At 43.6% G+C, this 21,651-nt stretch overlaps 3 protein-coding genes across 5 annotated transcripts in view; 1 reads left to right on the top strand and 2 right to left on the bottom strand.

Moving 5' to 3' along the window:
* The first annotated feature begins 3,235 nt into the window (after positions 1–3,235).
* Positions 3,236–13,199, top strand: pgfrl (Platelet-derived growth factor receptor-like protein). The gene is given in 8 exon segments (NM_001173926.1): positions 3,236–3,340; positions 3,730–3,902; positions 4,281–4,423; positions 6,276–6,427; positions 6,745–6,851; positions 8,761–8,947; positions 11,013–11,152; positions 12,275–13,199. Coding segments are annotated over 8 exon segments (1,230 nt in total). The 5' UTR covers positions 3,236–3,255; the 3' UTR covers positions 12,518–13,199.
* A 360-nt stretch (positions 13,200–13,559) lies between these two features.
* Positions 13,560–19,556, bottom strand: LOC106604181 (E3 ubiquitin-protein ligase TRIM39). Of its 3 annotated transcripts, none has more exons than XM_014198607.3 (7): positions 19,036–19,556; positions 18,422–18,693; positions 18,113–18,289; positions 17,469–17,564; positions 17,106–17,389; positions 16,783–16,901; positions 13,560–14,196 (listed from the first exon to the last, which is right to left on the bottom strand). In XM_014198607.3, the coding sequence occupies exons 2-7, from the start codon at positions 18,650–18,652 to the stop codon at positions 13,610–13,612; spliced, it is 1,494 nt and encodes a 497-aa protein (XP_014054082.1). In that variant the 5' UTR covers positions 18,653–18,693; positions 19,036–19,556; the 3' UTR covers positions 13,560–13,609. The 3 variants fall into 3 exon arrangements, with proteins under 3 accessions (XP_014054082.1, XP_014054083.1, XP_014054084.1); XM_014198608.3 differs by having other exon boundaries at positions 18,422–18,690; XM_014198609.3 differs by having other exon boundaries at positions 17,106–17,365; positions 19,036–19,554.
* An 886-nt stretch (positions 19,557–20,442) lies between these two features.
* The window catches only part of pmt (phosphoethanolamine methyltransferase), a 55,149-nt gene continuing 53,940 nt past the window's right edge, over positions 20,443–21,651 (bottom strand). The window contains 1 exon segment of the mRNA NM_001173879.1: positions 20,443–21,512. Within this exon segment, the coding sequence (NP_001167350.1) occupies positions 21,402–21,512 (111 nt within the window). The 3' untranslated portion in view covers positions 20,443–21,401.

The following is a 21,651-nucleotide window of genomic DNA, read 5'->3' as shown; positions in this document are numbered from 1 at the left end:
CCTGAGATACAGTAGAGTTTATTAAGCACCATGTAGGATGCAGTACATTCCAATACTCTACTCTTTAATTACCCCATACAGAATACATTCCAATACTCTACTCTTTAATTACCCCATTCAGAATACATTCCAATACTCTACTCTTTAATTACCCCACACAGGATACATTCCAATACTCTACTCTTTAATTACCCCATTCAGAATACATTCCAATACTCTACTCTTTAATTACCCCATACAGGATACATTCCAATACTCTGCTCTTTAATTACCCCACACAGGATACATTCCAATACTCTACTCTTTAATTACCCCATTCAGAATACATTCCAATACTCTACTCTTTAATTACCCCATACAGGATACATTCCAATACTCTACTCTTTAATTACGCCATTCAGAATACATTCCAATACTCTACTCTTTAATTACGCCATATATTCCATGCAGGTTTAAAACATGGACAAAGAACTTTCATCTTCTATGCAATAGAAAGCATTGATATGTGTATATTGTGGTAAAATAAAGATTGCGTAGACCATAGGTGGAAAGGGCAGTACATTTGTATATATGGATGGCTTTGATGTGGTACTGTAATTCACATCAAAGCAAAACGTAGCACCCAGAGGACCCACTGGAGTGATTTATTGTGTGTGTTATTCCGGCATGTTCAGGTCACGTCTTTCCACAGAAGTGCCTTCATGAACTCTTATCTCCCTGTGCTAACCGATGTTAAGCTATTCCATCATAATTTCCATCACAAAGTATGTCCAAATGCTTCGTTTTTTAAATTATGTCAGAATGTTGGAGTGTGCCCCTGGCTATCAGTAAATAAAACTTTAAAAAAGAAAATCGTGCCGTCTGATTTGCTTAATATAAGGAATTTGAAAATATTTATACTTTTAGTTTAACTTTTGATAGTTAAGTACATTTGATCAATTACATTTACTTTTGATACTTAAAGTAGATTTAAAAACAAATAATTTTTGGACTTTTACTCAAGTAGTATTTTACTGGGTGACTTTCACTTTTACTTAAGTCATTTTCTATAAAGGTATCTTTACTTTTACTCAAGTTTGAAAGTTGGGTACTTTTTTCCACCACTGATAACTTAGAGTTCAAACTGTAAGAGTTTTCTTTATTACTATGCTTTATTACTATTCGAATACCTATATTATAATGAACAAATCAATATTTATAGATATGGAAGCAGATACCATTTAACTTGAATGATGGCAGCTATATGCTTCCATAAACAGAGGCCCCCACATGAGTATGATGTTACTGTGTCATGAATGAGTAAGATATTACATTAGGCCTTCCATACAGTACCATTCATACAAATACACATTCAACTAGTGCTGGGGAGTAGTAAACCACATGTAGTTCAACTAGTAGTTTAACTATATTTAGCAGTAGCTTGGTGGTGGTTGAACTGAATTCTGATCTAGGTAGTGTTTTCAGTAGTTAATTACTGTTTTACCATGTAGCGGTGTAGCTAACTACTGGAACTACACACTACTGTTTTACCATGTAGCGGTGTAGCTAACTACTGGAACTACACACTACTGTTTTACCATGTAGTGGTGTAGCTAACTACCCACTACTGTTTTACCATGTAGCGGTGTAGCTAACTACTGGAACTACACACTACTGTTTAACCCTGTAGCGGTGTAGCAAACTACACACTACTGTTTTACCATGTAGTGGTGTAGCTAACTACTGGAACTATACACTACTGTTTTACCATGTAGCGGTGTAGCTAACTACTGGCACTACACACTACTCTTTTAGCAATAATTGTCTTTATTTTTTGGCATCAGACCTTCCTAATTCTCACTTGAAACATTTGTTGTTGTGTTTAATAGGCTGAAATACACATTCTGTTAACATCTGACTCCAGATCTGTTCTTGCAATTTGTATTCTATGACATTTTAGATTTAGATATGATAATTTATCAGGAAGTAGTTTTGATGTATTGAACTACTTTTTTAAAGTAACTTTAGTTAAGTAAACTATATTTTTCTTAAAAGTAGGTTTAGTGTAGCTTAACTTCTTCCAGTGTAAAGTAATTGGTAGCTTGGTAAACAATCTTTTCAGAGTAGCTTCCCCAACACCGCGTTAAAAACATAATTATTGTTAGCTTCCTGTTTCCTAAATGGTGCAATACTTTACTCCTAGGAACATCTGATCCATTTATTTACAACCTCAGAGGAGCTTTTGTGTATGTGGGTCAAAACACAAGACCTTTAGGAAAAACTGTTATAGAGAATACTCTATTTCCGTCTTCAAGTTATGCAGCACGGTAGTTCAGGTTGATCATGCTTCTCTCCCTCTATCCCACCTCTCCAGCTAAACAAACTAAATCCAATGAAAAGAGTAGTATTAGAAATGCCCATGTTGTTTACTTTTAAAAGATATCGCTTCTGTACTTCAGAGGGCCACTGCCAACCTGCCGTGCTCTTCTTACTTCCCTTCACCAGCTAAACAAATAGTCTAACCTAACCAAAACACTTTATCATCAACACAATGACAACTGTTATTTACATCTTCAAGGTAGTTCAGAGGGCCACTGCTACTATGCAAAGCTTTTTCTCTCTCTCACTCCACTTCTCCAGCTAAATAAACAGTCTCAGCAGTCCCAGACGTAGCAGGGCGGAGGAGCCTCCATTCCCGGCCCCTGATTGGACCACAGGCCCCTGAATGGCTCCATTGAGCACCACAGGAAGAATTTGGGGAGACTCTCTCTCTCCCCTTTTCCCTCGCTCTCTCCCTCGCTCTCTCCCTCGCTCTCTCTCTCCCTCTCTCTCTCTCTCTCTCTCTCTCTACTTCTCCCTCTCTCCCTCTTTCCCATGCTCTCTCCCTTGCTCTCTCCCTCTATCTGCCTCTCTCTCGCTCTCTACTTCTCTCTCTCTCCCTTTCCCTCCCTCTCTCCCTCTATCTGCCTCTCTCTCTCTCTCTCTCTCTCTCTCTCTTTCTTTCTTTCATTCTCTTTTGGTCAGTAGAGGAATGTGTGTGATTTGGCTAAACAGCTGACCACTCATTTCGCAGTCACGCAGCAAACCTCCTTCTCCCTCCCTCCCTCTCTCCCTCTCTCCTTCTCTCTCTACCCCCTTCTTTCATTTTCATGTCTTTCACTCCTTGTTGCATTCCCTGTTGTACTGCGGTTGTGAACCTTGTGAACTGTTAATCCTGCGGTCAGTCAGTCGGTGGGTTCATTGGTCTGTACATCTGGTCTGTACATCACAGGAGCCATGGTGGCAGTAAACGGCTCAGGGGAGAAGTGGAGGCTGGTGTTATTGGGGGCTTTCCTCATCTGTGGGTTAATCCTGGAGTTTGGTAAGTGACTTTATTTCCTCTCTGTGTGGCTGTGGATAATGTGCATTCCTAAACATCCACTAGGCTAGTGAGGTGCAGGAGGAGATCAGTAGATGATTGCATTACTCTGACTTATTGTGAACTTTGATGGCATTTCTTGAGTTAGTTACATTTAATTTGGTTTCACCTCATTCAGTCTGTCTGTATAGTAAATTCCTTTGCAGGATATTCCTGTTATTGCCCAAGTATGGTTACCAATGGCATACTGCAATGTTTTAATCTAACATCAAATCAACATTAGACTCTTCATGCTTTTATTTGTTGCATTGACCTGGAACTTACTGTGCTTGTGACTATGGTTAAGTGTATTTCAAAGAATACAAATTCAATATTGGATACTTGCTCTGCAGGACAGTGCCAGCAGGATGAGCAAGAGGGACGGACCACCCCACCAGACCGTAAGCCCAAATCCAGTAAGGGTAAGCCAGTGAGGGGAGCAGGTAAAGCCACAACCAAACCCAAACCCAAAGCAACACCGGCTTCACCATCAGCAGCCAACCAGGGACCTGTTCACCTGACACAGGTAGGATTGAATACATTTCAAATTATTCGCGAGAGAAAGTCTCATTTTGCATTTTCATAATCTTGAGGCTGCCATGACAGATTGGCATCTTCATAAAATCTGTACATATACATAGTCCACATTAAAGATAAACATTATGTACACAAATCAAAAAACACTTGAATGTTTGAGATATTTGACACAATCAACGGATGTTTTGTGGAGCAATGTCTACTAATAAAGTGCAAATTACAAACATTCACAAAAGCTCTGACGAAGCTTGAACAAAAAGAAGTGATACTAGCGAAAAGCAGTGTGAGGGCTTCTCTTCTGTTTTAACGTAATGAACACTAAAGGTAAACTGCCGCGCACGTTTCTCCTCCCTGGTTTATACCATAGGTGGTGAACAAGGGGAAGTTCCAGCATGTGGGGGACAGTCTGAGCATCCGGTCCGGCGACACCCTGGAGCTGAGGTGTAAAGGGAACCCTGTTGGGTGGGGCGTTCCTGTTTACCTGGAGGAGGACGACGAGGGGAGACTCAGGTGAGACTCCGGGGCCTTTTGACGATGTGATGGGACAGGGTGCCATGGAAAAAGGACTCCACGGCAACAAGGACTCACTAGAAAAAAGGGACCTGTCTCAATGTTGACTTGCCTGTATAAAACTGTCTGTATAAAACTGCCTGTATAAAACTTAAATAATAAAAACGACTTCTTGCCAGGATAGTCCAATATTAGTTGCTGAGTCATCAAATCAAATCAAACCTTATTTGTCACATGCGCCGAATACAACAGATGTAGAGAGAACATTTTATGAGTTGGGTGACTGGAGTCTTTCAGAATTATTTGGGCTTTCCTCTGACACCGCCTAGTATATAATCCTGGATAGCAGGAAGCTTGGCCCCAGTGATGTACTGGGCCGTACGCACTACCCTCTGTAGCGCCTTGCGGTCGGAGGCCGAGCAGTTGCCATACCAGGCGATGATGCAACCGGTCAGGATGCTCTCGATGGTGCAGCTGTAGAACTTTTTGAGGATCTGGGGACTCGTGCCAAATCTTTTCAATCTCTTGAGGGGGGAAATGTGTTATCGTGCCCTCTTCACTACTGTCTTGGTGTGTTTGGACCATGAGAGTTTGTTGGTGATGTGGACACCAAGGAACTTGAAATACTCGACCCGCTCCACTACAGCCCTGTCGATGTTAATGGGGGTCTGTTCGCCTGCCTTTTCCTGCAGTCCACAATCAGCTCCTTTGTCTTGCTCACATTGAGGGAGAGGTTGTTGTCCTGGCACCACACTGCCAGGTCTCTGACCTCCTCCTTATAGGCTGTCTTATCGTTGTCGGTGATCAGGCCTACAGCTCTTGTGTCGTCAGCAAACTTAATGATGGTATTGGATACGCCACGCAGTCAGGGGGTGAAAATGGAGTACAGGAGGGAACTAAGCACGCACCCCTGAGGGGCCCCCATGTTGAGGATCAGCGTGGCAGACATGTTGTTGTCTACCCTTACCACCTGGGGGCGGCCCGTCAGGAAGTCCAGGATCCAGTTGCAGAGGGAGGTGTTTAGTCCCAGGGTCCTTAGCTTAGTGATGAGCTTTGTGGGCACTATGGTGTTGAACGCTGAGCTGTAGTCACTTATTGATGAAGCCTATGACTGAGGTGGTGTACTCCTCAATGCCATTGGATGAATCCCAGAACATATTCCAGTCTGTACTAGCAAATCAGTCCTGTAGTGTAGCATCCGCGTCATCTGACCACTTCCGTAGTGAGCGAGTCACTGGTACTTCCTGCTTTAGTTTTTGCTTGTAAGCAGGAATCAGGAGAATAGAATTATGATATTGGTAGATAGTGTGGTCTACAGCTTATCATGAGGTACTCTACCTCAGGCGAGCAATACCTCGAGACTTCTTTAACATTAGACATCTCGCACCAGCTGTTATTGACAAATAGACACACAACCCCGCCCCTCGTCTTACCAGGCGTAGCTGCTCTGTCCTGCCGATGCATGGAAAATCCCGTCAGCTCTATATTATCCGTGTCGTCGTTCAGCCACGACTCGGTGAAACACAAGATATTACAGTTTTTGATGTCCCTTTGGTAGTTTAATCTTCCCGGATAGTCTTGATCAATAGTAGGGATGGTAGTGGAGGTGTACTCACCCGCCTACGAATTCTCAGAAGGCAGCCCGACCTCCGCCCCCTTTTTCTCCGTCGGGGATATGGGCCTGTTCCCGAGAAAGCAGTGTATCCTTCGCGTCGGACTCGTTAAAGAAAAAATCTTTGTTCGCATCTGGTGTGAGGGACTCATTTCTGACCTCTCTGTTTGTATAGAGATGCTGTATGTAGGCCTGTGTGGCTTTGGTGTGAGGGACTCTTGTTTCTTTGTGTTCGTACAGGACGGTGCAGCATGACCGGTACGGGACCTTGACCCTGTCCAACTCTACAGGAGCAGACACTGGAGAATACACCTGCTTCCCCATGTACTGTGAACAAAGGGACTGCAGGAAGGTGTACGATAAGGCTGTCAAAGTCTTTGTCTTCTTCCCTGGTACTAAGTCCCGGCCTCCTGACATAGGAGTTGTTACCATGGCTAAGTTCCAAAAGGCACCCTGGTTTCTATGTAGTGCACTACATTTGACCAGGGCCAAAATTCCCATTCTTTGACCCACGAAATGCATCACATTGGGGTTGGGAATAGGATGACCTGAGACACAAGCCCGTGTAATCACCAGGTCCCAAATAGCACCCTGTTCCCTGTATAGTGCGGTATGTTTGACCAGGGTTCTGTTCAAAAATAGTGCATTATATAGGAAATAGGGTGTCATATGTGCCGCACAGTATAACAGTTGTCTGCCCCTCCCCCAGACCCACAGGAGCTGTTTGTCCCCTCCTCCTCCTACTATGAGGTCATCCAGCTGAGGACCAATTGGCCAACTGTCCTCCCCTGTCAGGTGACATCACCTGACGCCAAGGTGAGTTCAGAACAGATCTGGCGGGATTAGATTAGATAATTCAGAATTACCTCTTTGAAAGTACATTTTTTGCTTTGAAAAACTTTACTTAACAGCTATAGAGGTATATAATGCATTGGGACACAGTTATAATGCATTTCAAGCCTTGTCATAAGCACATTTGACCATGCGCCTATCATATTTGACTATTTTCTCATAATGTGCTACAATTTATGTGGGGAAATACATCCTATTGCTGTAGCTGTACTATATCACCGGGTCTACACGCCAGGCGAGGTCATCAGGACTGGGCTAAACATAACACAGGTCTTTATTTAACTAGGCAAGTCAGTTAAGAACAAATTCTTATGTACAATGATGGCCTACCCCGGCCAAACCCTAACCCGGACGACGCAATTGTGCGCGCCACTCTATGGGGACTCCCAATCACAGCCGGTTGTGATACAGCCCGGGATCAAACCAGGGTCTGTAGTGACGCCTCTAGCACTGAGATGCAGTGCCTCAGACCGCTGCACCACTCGGGAGGCCCAGGGAGGAGGTTCTTTACATCAAAGCGAGGAGCATGGGAATCAGACAATAATATCAGGAATCAACAACTATTTATTTTTGTAATGCCTGCTTCCAACTCACGCTCTGAAACACATAGATCCCCTGAACGCAGCTCCCTCTCCAGCTCCCAATCACCTGAGCTCTGATCACCTGTTCACATGCCTGTATGTCATAATCACACATTATTTAGTTCAGTTCTTTGCACCTCATCACTGTGAGGTATTGTTTGTTTTGTGACACATGTTTTTAGGACCGCTGTTTTTCCCGTGATTTACGCCTCCCGTGTATGTAGTCAAATGACCTAGAGGCCTCATGGGTGGAATGTTATTATTCATATTTTTCATAATTAATCAACATTATACAAAATAAATAAAAAAATGAATATCTGGTCAAACGGTTTTGTTATATTTCAGTCCTCTGCGAAGTATATAAAGTGTAATATTGGGATGCAAACTAAAAATGTAATACATTTCATCTCTATATCTGACATGGTACAGGTGTCTTCTTTTCTTAAGCCCATAACCATGTGTGTGAGGTGGATACTTTTGTTTCAAAGTAGATTTGTTTAAGACTACCCAGAAACACTCTGTGTGACCCTGATTTAGCCCACTGCACTGAAAGGTTCATTAACAATCACGTTCACCTGGCGTAGGCAGATTCAACAAAGGTCCGTTCAAAATAGGTTGAAGGTTCTACCCCGTTACACTTACGGTGTCTATATTAGCACAGCCTCAATTCCTTGTGATCCTGAGACCGTCCTAATATCAGTAGCGTAAAGTACTTAAGTGAAAATACTTTAAATTACCACTTAAGTAGTATTTTGGGGTATCTGTACTTTAATTTACCATTTTGACAACTTTTACTTTTACTTCAATACATTCGTAAAGAAAATAATGTACTTTTTACTCCATACATTTTCCCTGACACCCAAAAGTACTCGTTACATTTTGAATGCTTAGCAGGACAGGAACATCGTCCAATTCTCACACTTATCATCAGAACATCCCTGGTCATCCCTACTGCCTCTGATCTGGTGGACTCACTAAACACACATGCTTCGCTTGTAAATTATGTCTAAATGTTGGAGTGTGCCGCTGGCTCTCCGAAAATTTTAAAAACAAGAAAATGTTATACTTTTGATACTTAAGTATATTTAAAACCAAATACTTTTAGACTTTTTAATCAAGTAGTATTTTACTGGGTGACTTTCACTTTAATGTCATTTTCTATAAGGTTTCTTTACTTTTACTTAAGTATGATGATTGGGTACTTTTTCCCACCACTGCCTAATATGGACACTATAGTCAAGAATATGCTATCCACTCACTATAAAGTCATTAACTCACCTGGTCATCCTTAGGTGTCTCTGCACCGGGAGTTTCCCCCGGTAGAGGTGGCGGTGGACGGGGCGGAGATCACGTTTAACGTTAAACAGGGATTCACTATCCACCGGCCCAAGCTGCACCACGCCGGGGAGCTGTACTGCGTGGCCAGCCTCGGAAACCTCAGGCAGAGCTCCGTCAAGTACATGCTTATATACGTCAACTGTAAGTCCATGGATTTGTATCTTAAACAACAGCTAGCCTCTTCCCCAGGGGTAGCCAACTCATGGAATTAAAATGACTAGTGCGGACGTTCCTTGTCAAGTCAACGTTCCTTGATGGGTGGACTGGAAGACATATTGACTGTTATATATTAAATACAAGTTTTATTTGTCACATGCATCGAATACAACAGGTGTAGACCTTACAGTGAAATGCTGAATACAACAGGTGTAGGTAGACCTTACAGTGAAATGCTGAATACAACAGGTGTAGTAGACCTTACAGTGAAATGCTGAATACAACAGGTGTAGTAGACCTTACAGTGAAATGCTGAATACAACAGGTGTAGTAGACCTCACAGTGAAATGCTGAATACAACAGGTGTAGTAGACCTTACAGTGAAATGCTGAATACAACAGGTGTAGTAGACCTTACAGTGAAATGCTGAATACAACAGGTGTAGTAGACCTTACAGTGAAATGCTGAATACAACAGCCGTAGTAGACCTTACAGTGAAATGCTGAATACAACAGGCGTAGTAGACCTTACAGTGAAATGCTGAATTCAACAGGTGTAGTAGACCTTACAGTGAAATGCTGAATTCAACAGGTGTAGTAGACCTTACAGTGAAATGCTTGCTTACAAGCCCTTAACCAACAATGCAGTTTTAAGAAAATACCAACAAAAAAAAGTAAGAGATAAGAATAATAAATAATTAAAGAGCAGCAGTAAATAACAATAGTGAGGCTATATACAGGGGGTACCGGTACAGAGTCAATGTGGAGACTATATACAGGGGGTACCGGTACAGAGTCAATGTGGAGGCTATATACAGGGGGTACCGGTACAGAGTCAATGTGGAGGCTATATACAGGGGGTACCGGTACAGAGACAATGTGGAGGCTATATACAGGGGGTACCGGTACAGAGTCAATGTGGAGGCTATATACAGGGGGTACCGGTACAGAGACAATGTGGAGGCTATATACAGGGGGTACCGGTACAGAGTCAATGTGGAGACTATATACAGGGGGTACCGGTACAGAGTCAATGTGGAGACTATATACAGGGGGTACCGGTACAGAGTCAATGTGGAGGCTATATACAGGGGGTACCGGTACAGAGTCAATGTGGAGACTATATACAGGGGGTACCGGTACAGAGTCAATGTGGAGGCTATATACAGGGGGTACCGGTACAGTCAATGTGGAGGCTATATACAGGGGGTACCAGTACAGAGTCAATGTGGAGGCTATATACAGGGTGTTACGGTACAGAGTCAATGTGGAGGCTATATACAGGGGGTACCGGTACAGAGTCAATGTGGAGGCTATATACAGGGGGTACCGGTACAGTCAATGTGGAGGCTATATACAGGGGGTACCGGTACAGAGTCAATGTGGAGACTATATACAGGGTGTTACGGTACAGAGTCAATGTGGAGGCTATATACAGGGTGTACCGGTACAGAGTCAATGTGGAGGCTATATACAGGGGGTACCGGTACAGAGTCAATGTGGAGGCTATATACAGGGGGTACCGGTACAGAGTCAATGTGGAGGCTATATACAGGGTGTTACGGTACAGAGTCAATGTGGAGGCTATATACAGGGTGTTACGGTACAGAGTCAATGTGGAGGCTATATACAGGGTGTTACGGTACAGAGTCAATGTGGAGGCTATATACAGGGTGTTACGGTACAGAGTAATTGTGGAGGCTATATACAGGGGGTACCAGTACAGAGACAATGTGGAGGCTATATACAGGGGGTACCAGTACAGAGTCATTGTGGAGGCTATATACAGGGGGTACCGGTACAGAGTCATTGTGGAGGCTATATACAGGGTGTTACGGTACAGAGTCATTGTGTGGGGGCACTGGTGTCGAGGTAATATGTACTTATAGGTAGTTATTAAAGTGTCTATGCATAGATAATAACAGAGAGTAGCAGCATTGTGGTGGGGAAGGGTGGGGGGGTTGGGGGGAGGTCAATGCAAATAGTCTGGGTAGCCATTTGATTAGCTGTTCAGGAGTCTCATGGCTGTCTGTGTTGTCCCCTGCTGTCAGACCCGGTGGCGCCCCCGACCCCAGTGATCCAGGCGTCCTCCAACTCTGTGGCCATTGGTCAGAACCTACAGGTCACCTGTACTGTGATTGGAGAACAGGACGTGGTCATAGACTTCACCTGGGAGTACCCTGGGCAACAGGTATGTCATTGTGCTAACTGGGTCTGCCATGCTTGAGGTCAATCATTTATCATATCAATAGCTAGAGTAGGATTACAGGACAAGTGCAATACTCTACCTCCTGTTATATGATGAGAAACCTCTTGACAGAAGCTTTACACTTAGCTACATACAGTACAGAGAGGCTACATACAGTACAGAGAGGCTACATACAGTACAGAGAGGCTACATACAGTACAGAGAGGCTATATACAGTACAGAGAGGCTATATACAGTACAGAGAGGCTACATACAGTACAGAGAGGCTACATACAGTACAGAGAGGCTACATACAGTGCAGAGAGGCTAGATACAGTACAGAGAGGCTACATACAGTACAGAGAGGCTATATACAGTACAGAGAGGCTACATACAGTGCAGAGAGGCTACATACAGTACAGAGAGGTATATACAGTAAAGCGAGGCAATATACAGTACAGAGAAGCTACATACAGTACAGAGAGGCTACATACAGTACAGAGAGGCTACATACAGTACAGAGAGGCTACATACAGTACAGAGAGGCTATATACAGTAAAGAGAGGCAATATACAGTACAGAGAGGCTACATACAGTGCAGAGAGGCTACATTCAGTACAGAGAGGCTATATACAGTACAGAGAGGCTACATACAGTGCAGAGAGGCTATATACAGTAAAGATAGGCAATATACAGTACAGAGGCTACATACAGTGCAGAGAGGCTACATACAGCACAGAGAGGCTACATACAGTGCAGAGGCTACATACAGTGCAGAGAGGCTATATACAGTAAAGATAGGCAATATACAGTACAGAGGCTACATACAGTGCAGAGAGGCTACATACAGTACAGAGAGGCTACATACAGTGCAGAGGCTACATACAGTGCAGAGAGGCTACATACAGTACAGAGAGCCTACATACAGTACAGAGAGCCTACATACAGTACAGAGAGGCTATATACAGTACAGAGAGGCTACATACAGTAAAGAGAGGCTACATACAGTACAGAGAGGCTACAATTGTAAACTGCTTGTTTCTTTGTGCTGTGTTTGTATGTATGACTGTGGTTGTGTGTCTGTGTTGTGGTTGTGTGTCTGTGTTGTGGTTGTGTGATCGGCAGATCGGCAGGCCTCTGTACACCCAGGACAGTGTTCATCCGGACGGAGGAGGTCTGGGGAGGCAGCAGTCCCAGACCGTCCTCCTGGTGGATGAGGTGAGGGAGGTGGACGGAGGGACTTACACCTGCACCGCCCAGAACCTGCAAGGCTCCAGAACCACCTCCACCACCATCAAGGTGTTCGCGGCTCCTGCTGCTGCTGCTAAGGATAAGGTCAAAGTCAAGCCCAAGCCTAAGAAACCCTGAGAGTCAATAGACTTCAGATCAGAGATGGGAGAGGGATGGCATTGCCACGAAGGAGAAGGAAGTATCCTGTCAAGATGGAACTGGAACTGTAGAATTAGAATGTGTTGGTTCTAATTCCATGGGTGGAACCTTGTTTTAAATGACCATTCTACTTCTGACATTACTATGTATGTATACAGTATACATTACTATGTATGTATACTGTGAAGCTATAGGGCTCAATGAGTGAGCTCTCAAGTAGCTCATGTATATCCACCAGCCAGTAGTTACCACACACACAGCATAGAAGGTTTACACAGGGTGGAGGGAAAGAGAAAGCTGGGTGGAAGAATACAAATTGGGGAGAGAAACGGGGGTGGGGGAAGAAAAGAGAGAGCCAGACAGCATTCTGAGCATCTACATTGTAGTGAATGTATTTTGATCGACATAATTAATTTGATTTTCAAATCCTAGAGGAATATACAGTAGAATAACGCTCCTGTATCAATGCAGATTTAAAGGACCATCATCAGACTTGTACCTTCTTTGGTGGACGTTTCTATATCGCAAGTAGTGTTCCTTCTGTACTCGTGAGAATATCTCCTCTCCACTTTCCACCGACAGGCTTGTTGTTTCTCTAGTGTTCTATCTTCCTACTTCCTATTTGTCTAAATAAAGAAATGCTTTCATAGTCTACACGTAACCTTCTGTAATGTGTGTTTATTGTCTGATGGTCAGATTGGGTCATGGACCAATAAAGGTCACTATGAGGCATCATTTTGTCACGGTGTACGACAGAGTGACAGAGCTTGTGCCCCAAATGGCACCCTATTCCCTATATAGTGCACTAATTTTGACCAGAGCCTTGTGGGGACACAGACTATGTTATATTGGGTGGTACAGAGAGATAGAGAACACTAACAGTCTGAACATAAAGGTTGTTTGTTTGGTTCAGGTGTATCAATGAAGAGTCCAGGAATCTTTAACAATCAATAGTTTCATTAACATCAAATCTGTGCTAAAAGTGGGTTTGAAATTAAACTCTCCGAAATGTACAAAAAAATTCAAACAAATAATGAGGTTTTAATATACAAAAGGTGGTACACAGAGGTGTCATCTGGGCTGTTCAGCCGCTACGTTGACCTTCACTGGCAAGATCCTCAAGGTACAGGTCTCACACCCACTGCTCAGATAGGGAAACACTTTCTCTGTGAAGGTGTGTGTGAACGTGTGGAGATGTTCGTTGTAATGCGGATCGGAGAAGGTCAGCGTTCCTCCGTCCCAGTCCAATGTCACTCTGATCCTCAGGGGCTCCTGTCTCAGCTTCAATGAGAGGGTGATGAGAGGTTCGGGGACAGAGCGTACGGTGTAAACTCCTCCATGTTGTTCTAATCTCCAGCCTCCCTTCTCTATCACGCCCTTCCTGGACACAGACTCCTCCACCACCCCCAGGGCCCAGTCACTGATGTAGTCGTATCTCTGGAGATATTCATTCCTGACTTCCACTTCCCAGGTGTGTGTTCCCGAATGGAAGCCCTCAGAGCCCAGGATTCCTTCATAGAGGTTGAACCTCTCTGGGGAGTCAGGAACCAGCGTCTTCATCTCTTCTCTCTCCTCAGAGTCTCTGGATCTGAACGTGACCATATCGGGGTACACCAGCAGGTCTGGATGGGCTGTGTTGGGGTCCAGAACCACCGGATCTGAACACAGAGAGACAGACAATGTGTTATTGTAATGTATAATATGACAGTGTGTTATTGTACTGCATAATAATGACAATGTATAGGTATGTTTTTGCACATAAATATGGTAACTCTACCACATAAATACAGTAACTCTACCACATAAATACAGTAACTCTACCACATAAATACAGTAACTATACCACATAAATACAGTAACTCTACCACATAAATACAGTAACTATGGGCTGTATTACATTTTACCCGGTTGACTGAGAACACATTCTCATTACAGCAACAACCTGCGAAAAAACCTACACTCGATCCCTCCGAAGTCAACAACTACAGACCAGTATCCCTTCTTTCTTTTCTCTCCAAAACTCTTGAACGTGCCGTCCTTGGCCAGCTCTCCTGCTATCTCTCTCAGAATGACCTTCTTGATCCAAATCAGTCAGGTTTCAAGACTGGTCATTCAACTGAGACTGCTCTTCTCTGTGTCACGGAGGCTCTCCGCACTGCTAAAGCTAACTCTCTCTCCTCTGCTCTCATCCTCCTAGACCTATCTGCTGCCTTTGATACGGTGAACCATCAGATCCTCCTCTCCACCCTCTCCGAGTTGGGCATCTCCGGCGCGGCCCACGCTTGGATTGCGTCCTACCTGACAGGTCGCTCCTACCAGGTGGCGTGGTGAGAATCTGTCTCCGCACCACGTGCTCTCACCACTGGTGTCCCCCAGGGCTCTGTTCTAGGCCCTCGCCTATTCTCGCTATACACCAAGTCACTGGGCTCTGTCATATCCTCACATGGTCTCTCCTATCATTGCTATGCAGACGACACACAATTAATCTTCTCCTTTCCCCCTTCTGATAACCAGGTGGCGAATCGCATCTCTGCATGTCTGGCAGACATATCAGTGTGGATGACTGATCACCACCTCAAGCTGAACCTCGGCAAGACGGAGCTGCTCTTCCTCCCGGGGAAGGACTGCCCGTTCCATGATCTCGCCATCACGGTTGACAACTCCATTGTGTCCTCCTCCCAGAGTGCTAAGAACCTTGGCGTGACCCTGGACAACACCCTGTCGTTCTCTACTAACATCAAGGCGGTGACCCGATCCTGTAGGTTCATGCTCTACAACATTCGCAGAGTACGACCCTGCCTCACACAGGAAGCGGCGCAGGTCCTAATCCAGGCACTTGTCATCTCCCGTCTGGATTACGGCAACTCGCTGTTGGCTGGGCTCCCTGCCTGTGCCATTAAACCCCTACAACTCATCCAGAACACCGCAGCCCGTCTGGTGTTCAACCTTCCCAAGTTCTCTCACGTCACCCCGTTCCTCCGCTCTCTCCACTGGCTTCCCGTTGAAGCTCACATCCGCTACAAGACCATGGTGCTTGCCTACGGAGCTGTGAGGGGAACGGCACCTCCGTACCTTCAGGCTCTGATCAGGCCCTACACCCAAACAAGGGCACTGCGCTCATCCACCTCTGGCCTGCTCGCCTCCCTACCTCTGAGGAAGCACAGTTCCCGCTCAGCCCAGTCAAAACTGTTCGCTGCTCTGGCACCCCAATGGTGGAACAAGCTCCCTCACGACACCAGGACAGCGGAGTCAATCACCACCTTCCAGAGACACCTGAAACCCCACCTCTTTAAGGAATACCTAGGATAGGATAAAGTAATCCTTCTAACCCCCCCCCCCCTTAAAAGATTTAGATGCACTATTGTAAAGTGGTTGTTCCACTGGATATCATAAGGTGAATCCACCAATTTGTAAGTCGCTCTGGATAAGAGCGTCTGCTAAATGACTTAAATGTAGTTACAGGAGAGAAGATGAATGAGCCAATTAGAAGCTGGGGATGATTAGGCAGCCATGATGGTCAGATTGGGAATTTAGCAAGGACACTGGTGTTAACACCCCTATTTTTAGGGTAAGTGCCATGTGATCTTTAGTGACCACAGAGAGTCAGGACACCCCTTTAACATCCCATCTTAAAGACAGCACCCTACACAGGGCAAAATCCCCAATCACACATATATATTATTTTGTAGACCAGTGGAAACAGCACCTCCTGCTGGCCCTCCAACACCACTTCCAGCAGCATCTGGTCTCCCATCCAGGGACTGACCAGGACCAACCCTGCTTAGCTTCAGAAGTAAGTCAGCAGTACGATGCAGGGTGCTATCAATCTTCAAGCCTGTTGCTGAAGCGTTACAGATTGTGCAATAGAAAGGTAAAGGTCATATTGATTGAACAGTGCCTTTACATTTCAATCACCATGTAATGTTGAACTTCCTCAATACGGACTGAATAACATGTCATTTTTGCACAGTGTGTCTGTGATGTCATGTCTGTGATTTTTCTTCTCTACAGATCACAAACTAGATTGATCCCCCCCCCCCAATACTATCTCTGACTTTGCTGCTTTATTGAGGGAAAATGTACTTACTATGACTGCGATATGTGGCTGTCCCACCAAGTCTTAAGATGAATACTTCTAACTGTAAGTCGCTCTGAATAAGAACACCTGCTAAATGTCAATATAAACTTCTGGACATGGTTACAAATGTTTGGGTGCCCATGTCATTCAACAGAACTATACTTACAGTATTTCATATCTCCCTGCATCTTCTTCCAAATTCTGAACTGCAGGTTGCCCAGGTGTTTGGCCACCTCTACCAGCGCTCCTGAGACCAGCTGTGGATCCAGAAACGTGCTCTGGGCTCTGGAAGAACACTCAGGAGTTAGTACTGCTGTGGGGTTAGGAGTTCAGAACCACAGAGAAGAGGAAAGAAGAGAAGAAGAGGAGAGTAGAACAGGAGAAAAGAAGAAGAGGAGAGAAGAAGGGGAGAAAAGAAGAGGAGAAAAGAAGTGCAGAGAGAGAAGAAGAGCAGAGAAGAAGAGGAGAGACAGGAGGCAGCTCATTTACCTGGCCTTGTGTAGAATGGACTTGTATCTCTGCAGAAAGGTAACATGGTCGCCCTCTAGACGCTCCTCTACAGCTTGGATCTTGTCTGAAAGAGTTGAGATTATTTTGCTAATCTCCTTAGTCTTCTCCTTTACCATCCTAGTCTTCTCCTTCTCTTCCTCTATCAGAGCGTTTATCCTGGCCTCCTCTTCCTTTACGAGAAGCTGATGAAGATGTTGAAACTCTTTCTTGATTTCCCTGTGTGTCTCTGCAGTCTGTGTCTGGAAACCCCACCCACCAAATATCTATAAATATCACATAAATCAAGTATTAACGTCTAAATGAACAGACAGACTGCATCCCAATGTCAAACTGTATAATTACCATCATGTATTTTTCTGTTTGACTACAGGTTCGTTTGGCGTCAGTGTAAAGTCTCAGCTTCTCCTTCAGGGGCCCCAGTTCAGCCTTTACTCTCTCCTGGAATCAGACAAACACATGAATGGCTCTTCCTACACAGTAAAACACAACTGTCTAACTCAGTAAATTAATTGAGTAAAGTCAACTCAAAGAATTGCAAAGTTATACTATATTAATGTTATAAGCAATATTGATTGCAATAAGTCAAAGCAACTCAATCCCTTGTAATTTAAAGATAGATTCAGTAATATGACGTCATTGAACATATTGAGGTGACTTCCTGCTTGCATACATTGAGACACGGCCACATTGGGAAGAGCCAATAGGGGCAGACATGGACTGATTTGAATGATGTTGTTGTTGGTTTCTGTAGCCAGGAAGTAACTCACCCCTCTGTGTATAATGATGCCATATTACCGTTTATACCTTCAAATATCTCAGATAGGCTATGGGCTGATTCAATCCGTATCGCCGAAGTATCGCGGAAGATCTGCGTTAAAATTTGAAGATAATTTCAGATTGTGCCGTCATATTATATGCAGCGTTTATAAAGCAGATCTTCAGCGCTACGGATTGAACACAGCCATTTACAGTATTTCTTGTCCTACTTCCTGGTCCTGGACAACTTCATCTATGGGACAGAACTTGTGTCCTGTGTGTTGTCTTGAGTCGCGACACACCAAACAGACAGGCTGTTCATCCTCCAGACAGAAGAGCTTGAGTTCTGCTTTGTGTTGACCACAGAGCCTCTCAGATCCAGGCTCTGCATCTCTGGAGTTTCTCTCCTGTAGGATTGATTGATTTTACCATTTAAATAATACATACTCATCCCTATGGGCTCTGGTCAAATGTAGTGCACTAAAAAGGGAATAAGGTGCAATTTGGGGCACATTAATTATCATAGGTAGATCTCCCACCTGTAGGAACCCCTCACACAGCCTCTTCAGGGTGAGGCTGACTGCTGGTAAAGGCATGGAGGAACTTTTCCTGCAGACTGGACACTCCCGGTCGTCTTTATACTTCCAGTACTCCTCCATGCAGGTCTTACAGGCACTGTGGCTGCAAGGGAGAACCACAGGATCCCTGAAGATATCATAGCACACGGGACAGAGGAAATCCTCTTCTTGGAAGAAGGACCAAGAGGCCATTTTGTCCCTCAGTAAAAGTGTCAGTTTCTCTGTAATGGCTACTGGAACAAGAGAGACACAAGTTCAAAGGTCAGAAGGTGAGGTACACTTTTATTGTTGTTGAGGTAAACTTTAAAAAAAAGTTTTTACAGTGTATCCATTATGTTAACAACATGTTTTGAATGATTCTTTGTGGCTGTATCCCAGACTCACATTAATCCTGTTCCTGGACTAAGAAGTCATTCAATAGAGATCCTCCAATCTCCATTGAGGATGATTTCTGGTTTAAGACTAACATGTTTACATTCAGCCATTTATCATGTACAGTAAGCTACATGTTTTACTAACTTCAACATAGATCTAGGAGGAAGAACAACCACCAAAACAAATGACAAAGCACTTACCATCAAATAGCCAGAAGAAGAAGAATTGTCCTCTGTGGCAAGTCCAGCAGCAGGAAGCACACTTTAGTGAACACAAGTCTATCGGTTTCAGTGTCTGGAGTGAGCTTAAATACTACAATGTAAAAAAATCTCACTTATCATGGATGTATGTATAGGTGTGTGTGGGGGGTTGGGGGATGTTTCCCCAGCCAGTGATTGGTCTTGGGGGTTACATGCCCAATGAGACCTGAGGTGTTACCAGGGGTGGGAGGAGGTGAGAATGGCCCTGTGAAGGAGATAGGGTAAAGAAGGGGGTGTATGAATGAACCTAAACAAGATACATTAGCAAACTGACTATCTGATCATTACCTGGCCTATTGAGAAACAGTATGGGGACAGAACAGCACACCGGACCATTAGCTGGCCTATTGTGATGCTGAGTGGAATGGGACATGGAAAGACAGAAAGGAGAGATGATAAGAGAAGTGGTCTGTGTCCCAAAAGGTACCCTATTCCCTATAGGGCTCTGGTCAAAGCTAGTGCACTACATAGGCACTACACTGTCCAGGTTGCCTAGGTTACATTGTAAATGTAATCCGTTACAGTTACTAGTTAACTGTCCAAAATGATGACCACCAATCAGAGAACACTATGATGACACACCAAATGATGGCGACCAATCAGAGACCGCTATGATGACACACCAAATGATGACCACCAATCAGAGACCACTATGATGCCACACCAAATGACATAGTGTTCTCTGATTGGTGGTCATCATTTGGTGTGTGTCATCATAGTGGTCTCTGATTGGTGGTCATAATTTGGTGTGTCATCACAGTGAGGTCAGACTTTCTCAGGTGGAACAAACTTAAACTTTGTGCTGAATTGAATGTTATTGACAAAACTGAAAGGTGACATTGTGTATTTTTGCAGAAACATCCTTTCTGAATGTAAATATAATCCAAGAAGTCATCTAGTTTTTCACAAAGTACATGTAATCTGATTGCAGGTAACAGTCACAGTTTTTTTGGTAGATGTAATCAGTTACTCCCCAACCCTGTGTATAGGGAAGAGGGTTCCATTTTTATTTATTTAACTAGGCAAGTAACTCACAGCCTAGGAACAGCAGGTTAACTGCCTCGTTCAGGGGCAGAACAACAGATTTGTACATTGTCAGCTCAGGGATCCGAACTTGCAACCTTTCGGTTACTAGTCCGACACTCTAACCACTAGGCTACCCTGCTGCCCCATTTGAGACACAATAGAATCCTGCTATTAAAATGTACTGAATATCAGATTTTATTCTTAGCCTAACTCTTCTACTACTACCTAGTGGTAGACCTAGGTAAATACAAGTAAATACAGAGGTATTTTTTACCATGTAGGCAGAACAATAAGGCAGAGACAGCAAGACGGACGGACAGATACTAATTCAAGCCGGGGCTTTCAAACATTTATTTGTAAAACTTATCAAACTATGGTATGTTGATAGTACAGACTGGGAAATGATGCACATTCACCTTTGATAACAAGACAATAATACTGTCAACTTTACACAAAGTTAAAATGTTTTAATCAAATTCAGTTTGGTTCAATAAAAATTCGAAATACTTTTTAAAGTAAGTAAAGTATTTAAACAAAGTAAGTAAAGTATTTAAACAAAGTAAGTAAAGTATTTAAACAAAGTAAAGTATTTAAACAAAGTAAGTAAAGTATTTAAACAAAGTAAGTAAAGTATTTAAACAAAGTAAAGTATTTAAACAAAGTAAGTAAAGTATTTAAACAAAGTGAGTAAAGTAAAGCACATTCATCTTCTGCACATCTATCACTCCAGTGTTTAATTGCTATATCGTAATTACCTCGCCACTATGGCCTATTTATTGCCTTACCTCCCTTATCTTACCTCATTTGCACACACTGTATATATACTTTTTTCCTACTGTGTTATTGACTGGATGTTTGTTTTACTCCATGTGTAACTCTGTGTTGTTGTATGTGTTGAACTGCTTTGCTTTATCTTGGCCAGGTCGCAGTTGTAAATGAGAACTTGTTCTCAACTATCCTACCTGGTTAAATAAAGGTGAAATAAAATAATAATTAAAAAAAAAGTAAAGTAAGAAACAGAAATCCGTTTCAGCTCTCAATCAATAGATATTAAAGATAAAAACTAAAGTTAGACTGGTCTTTGGATAATGACAATTTCTCACTTCAAATAAAATACTTTCCAATCTGTAATTGCCTCAGTGTATGTAATCTCAGATTTTGGCGTCCTGGTGCCTGCTAATCTCCTCTAGTTGATGTGAAAGCAGTGTGGCTGGTCCCAGGCACTGAACTCTCCCTCCTGAAGGGATATTTTTCTATCTTTTCTCCTCTCTCCATCTCTCTCAGTTCCTTGTTGCATGGAATAGGCCCCAGCGTTGGTCTCCAGTTTTGCAGCGTTTTAGTTTGTCGCTCCAGCCGTTGACAATGGCCAGGTAGTCTTCCTCTGAGAACTCCTAGGAAAATACCCAAGATACAGGATAACATGGGTTTAACAGTCCAACAAAGTATCAACATTGTGATCATCAGGGCATGAAATGTACTTTTTTGGTCCACCAGACACTGTTGCAGGTAGATCTAAAAATCTACCAGCCA

This window comes from Salmo salar, chromosome 05, assembly GCF_965601325.2.
Source record: "Salmo salar chromosome 05, fSalSal1, whole genome shotgun sequence".
Taxonomy (NCBI): Eukaryota; Metazoa; Chordata; class Actinopteri; order Salmoniformes; family Salmonidae; genus Salmo; species Salmo salar.
Note: the sequence above shows the minus strand (reverse complement) of the source record. Positions and strands in the feature narration are given on the sequence as shown.